Source organism: Perca flavescens, chromosome 23 (genome assembly GCF_004354835.1).
Source record: "Perca flavescens isolate YP-PL-M2 chromosome 23, PFLA_1.0, whole genome shotgun sequence".
NCBI classification, from domain to species: Eukaryota; Metazoa; Chordata; class Actinopteri; order Perciformes; family Percidae; genus Perca; species Perca flavescens.
Window position 1 is genome coordinate 352,501 of NC_041353.1, and position 5,000 is coordinate 357,500.

General features: G+C 33.9%; 1 protein-coding gene across 1 annotated transcript in view; it reads right to left on the bottom strand.

Moving 5' to 3' along the window:
* The window catches only part of LOC114550472 (UPF0606 protein KIAA1549), a 30,496-nt gene that overhangs the window by 10,518 nt on the left and 14,978 nt on the right, over positions 1-5,000 (bottom strand). The window contains exons 12-13 of the mRNA XM_028571271.1: positions 4,244-4,452; positions 5-129 (exon numbers count right to left, since the gene is read on the bottom strand). Coding sequence (XP_028427072.1) covers positions 5-129; positions 4,244-4,452 — 334 coding nt within the window. The remainder of the gene's footprint in view (positions 1-4; positions 130-4,243; positions 4,453-5,000) is intronic.

Genomic DNA, 5,000 nt, shown 5'->3' on the forward strand with positions numbered 1-5,000 from the left:
TGACCGTTTCTGGGGGTCTTCCGGTGCTTCCCGTCGCTGGGCGTGGCCACGGGCCGGGTGCTCTCTTCTGCCGATTCTCTGCCGCTCGATTGGTCGCTGCCTAACGAGTCTGCGTCTGACGGGCTGAGCCTGAGAGAGACAGGAAGACCACAATCAACAGCTGGCTCCCAACCAGCCAATCAACAGCTGGCTCCTAACCAGCCAATCAACAGCTGGCTCCCAACCAGCCAATCAACAGCTGGCTCCCAACCAGCCAATCAACAGCTGGCTCCCAACCAGCCAATCAATGAAGAGCATCAAGATAAAACCAGCGTTACAGGAGAAGTTAGGCGTCATATTTAACATCTGTTTTAGATGTGAATATAAATGTTGGTTAAAGTTCAGAGTGTAACTGACCTTTCTACCAGAATATTATTTATAACATTTACAGCCGTGTGCTGCACTCGTAATCAGACAAAATCTCTTCATAAAACATCGGAAAAAGAGCAAAAAAATATGAAAACAACAGCGTCAAAAATGTCTTAAAAAAAGCATAAAAAAACGTTGAGAAAAAGCTTTAAAAAATGCACCAAAAACACAAATGTTGCTGAAAAAAACATTAAAAAAAAGTGATGAAGATTTAATCGTCTCCGTTTAACGTTCCATTCAGAAGATAAAACACATTTTGGGAAATATATTCAGTCCTTCCAGAGTTTTTTTGTGATTGTTCCAAAAATCCTTGATTATGCGGCAACGTTTTCTTAAATCCTGCGATGGAATATTCTCTGTATGATATTTATGCAGTTTAATGCGATAAAATTGAGATTAGCCAGGCTTTATCGCGGGGTTTTGCAGCTTTTCGATGATGTTCACGTCGCATAATGACATCACTTCATAACGTTCCCATGGCAACAGGGGAAAATGGCTGCTCTTGTGTGAAGTAAACGCAACATTTTTCTACTTTCTGCTGAGATATATTTTGGGACTTTTTTGTTTAACGAAAATCCAGGGATTATGAAATCATGCAAGCCCCAAATATTTAGCGCGGAAATCTGCAATTTATGCGGCGAAAGTGCGGCATTTTTGAAAAAATGGGTACTTTGGCTGATTATGCGTTGAATTATGCGATCGCATAATCAAGTTTTTCCAGAGGGACTGTTAAAAACAGTTTTGTATTACAGGTGTTGAAATGAATCAAATAATATCAAAATAATCGTGGACGATGCTGCATCGATAATTGGCTGGCTCATAATCCATTATTTCTGTTTATAATGTAATGTAGGTCTAACAACATTTCTGTTTATAATGTAATGTAGACCTAACAACATTTCTGTTTATAATGTAATGTAGACCTAACAACATTTCTGTTTATAATGTAATGTAGGTCTAACAACATTTCTGTTTATAATGTAATGTAGACCTAACAACATTTCTGTTTATAATGTAATGTAGACCTAACAACATTTCTGTTTATAATGTAATGTAGGTCTAACAACATTTCTGTTTATAATGTAATGTAGACCTAACAACATTTCTGTTTATAATGTAATGTAGACCTAACAACATTTCTGTTTATAATGTAATGTAGGTCTAACAACATTTCTGTTTATAATGTAATGTAGGTCTAACAACATTTCTGTTTATAATGTAATGTAGGTCTAACAACATTTCTGTTTATAATGTAATGTAGGCCTAACAACATTTCTGTTTATAATGTAATGTAGACCTAACAACATTTCTGTTTATAATGTAATGTAGGCCTAACAACATTTCTGTTTATAATGTAATGTAGACCTAACAACATTTCTGTTTATAATGTAAACAACATTTCTGTTTATAATGACCTAACAACATTTCTGTTTATAATGTAATGTAGACCTAACAACATTTCTGTTTATAATGTAATGTAGGCCTAACAACATTTCTGTTTATAATGTAATGTAGGCCTAACAACATTTCTGTTTATAATGTAATGTAGGTCTAATAACATTTCTGTTTATAATGTAATGTAGGCCTAACAACATTTCTGTTTATAATGTAATGTAGGTCTAACAACATTTCTGTTTATAATGTAACGTAGACCTAACAACATTTCTGTTTATAATGTAATGTAGACCTAACAACATTTCTGTTTATAATGTAATGTAGGTCTAACAACATTTCTGTTTATAATGTAAGGTAGGCCTAACAATATTTCTGTTTATAATGTAATGTATGCCTAACAACATTTCTGTTTATAATGTAATGTAGACCTAACAACATTTCTGTTTATAATGTAATGTAGGTCTAACAACATTTCTGTTTATAATGTAAGGTAGGCCTAACAATATTTCTGTTTATAATGTAATGTAGGCCTAACAACATTTCTGTTTATAATGTAATGTAGACCTAACAACATTTCTGTTTATAATGTAATGTAGGTCTAACAACATTTCTGTTGATAATGTAATGTAGGTCTAACAACATTTCTGTTTATAATGTAAGGTAGGCCTAACAACATTTCTGTTTATAATGTAATGTAGGCCTAACAACATTTCTGTTTATAATGTAATATAGGTCTAACAACATTTCTGTTTATAATGTAAGGTAGGCCTAACAATATTTCTGTTTATAATGTAATGTAGGTCTAACAACATTTCTGTTTATAATGTAATATAGGTCTAACAACATTTCTGTTTATAATGTAAGGTAGGCCTAACAACATTTCTGTTTATAATGTAATGTAGGCCTAACAACATTTCTGTTTATAATGTAATGTAGGCCTAACAACATTTCTTCAATAGAAACATGATTCAATATCCTACATGGCTTTAATAGAAACATGATTCAATATCCTACATGGCTTTAATAGAAACATGATTCAATATCCTACATGGCTTTAATAGAAACATGATTAAATATCCTACATGGCTTTAATAGAAAAATGACTAAATATCCTACATGGCTTTAATAGAAACATGGTTAAATATCCTACATGGCTTTAATAGAAACATGATTATATATCCTACATGGCTTTAATAGAAACATGATTAAATATCCTACATGGCTTTAATAGAAACATGATTAAATATCCTACATGGCTTTAATAGAAACATGATTAAATATCCTACATGGCTTTAATAGAAAAATGATTAAATATCCTACATGGCTTTAATAGAAACATGAATTAAATATCCTACATGGCTTTAATAGAAACATGAATTAAATATCCTACATGGCTTTAATAGAAACATGATTAAATATCCTACATGGCTTTAATAGAAACATGATTAAATATCCTACATGGCTTTGATAGAAACATGATTAAATATCCTACATGGCTTTAATAGAAACATGATTAAATATCCTACAAGGCTTTAATAGAAACATGATTAAGTATCCTACATGGCTTTAATAGAAACATGATTAAATATCCTACATGGCTTTAATAGAAACATGGATTTATCCTACATGGCTTTAATAGAAACATGATGATCATAATGGAATCCTAGGAGATCCTACATGATGATTAAATATCCTACCTTTAATACTTTGATTAAATATCCTTTTGTGATTAAATATCCTACAATTTTAAATATCCTACATGGAATAGAAACATGATTTATCCTACAAGGTTTGTTTTAAATATCCTACATGGCTTTAATAGAAACATGATTAAATATCCTACAAGGCTTTGATAGAAACATGATTAAATATCCTGTTTGGTGTGATTTATCCTACATGGGAAACATGATTTATCCTACAAGGCTTTAATAGAAACATGATTTATCCTACATGGTGAAACATGATTAAATATCCTACATGGCTTTAATAGAAACATGGATTTGACGTGTGTTTAATGGAATGTGTTTTACTTTGTATATATTTGTGAGTGTTTTTTTGGTGTGTTTTGGTTGTGTTGGTGTGTTGTGTGTGTTTGGTGTGTTTTGGGTGTTTTGGTGTGTTTTGGTGTGTTTTGGGTGTTTTGGTGTGTTTTGGTGTGTTTTGGTGTGTTTTGGCGTGTTTTGGGTGTTTTGGTGTGTTTTGGGTGTTTTGGTGTGTTTTGTTGTGTTTTGTTTTGGTGTGTTTTGGTGTGTTTTGGCGTGTTTTGGGTGTTTTGGTGTGTTTTGGTGTGTTTTGGGTGTTTTGGGGTGTTTTGGTGTGTTTTGGGTGTTTTGGTGTGTTTTGGGAGTTTTGGTGTGTTTTGGGTGTTTTGGGTGTTTTGGGTGTTTTGGTGTGTTTTGGGTGTTTTGGGTGTTTTGGTTTTTTTTGGTGAGCGTCCTACCGTCCCCGGTGGCGGCGGCCGGCGCGCGGCGCCTTGGTGGACGAGCCTTTGGATTTGGGCGTGTTGAGGTCTCCGGCGGCGGCGGCGGGGGGCGTGGCCTCTTTGGCGGGGGCGGGGCCAGGCTCCTGGATCACCATGATGTCGTCTTTACTGTGCTGACCCAGGTGCAGCTTCGCAAAGTCAAAACCCTTCACACTGGGAGCCTGAAGCTGGAATACACAGTAGTACTCAGATACTAGTACACACTGGGAGCCTGCAGCTGGAATACACAGTAGTACTCAGATACTAGTACACACTGGGAGCCTGCAGCTGGAATACACAGTAGTACTCAGATACTAGTACACACTGGGAGCCTGCAGCTGGAATACACAGTAGTGCTCAGATACTAGTACACACTGGGAGCCTGCAGCTGCAAGTACACAGTAGTACTCAGATACTAGTACACACTGGGAGCCTGCAGCTGGAATACACAGTAGTACTCAGATACTAATACACACTGGACACAAGTACTCAGATACTTTACTACTAATACACACTGGAGAAATACTCAGTTACAGTAAATGTATAATAATAATATAATTATAATAATATTAATAATAATAATGATAATAATTTAATAATAATTATATATAATAATAATAATATTAATAATAATAGTAATAATAAAAAAATAATAATAATAATAGTAATAATAATAATAATAATAATAATAATAGTAATAGTAATAGTAATAATAATAATAATTGTAATAATAATA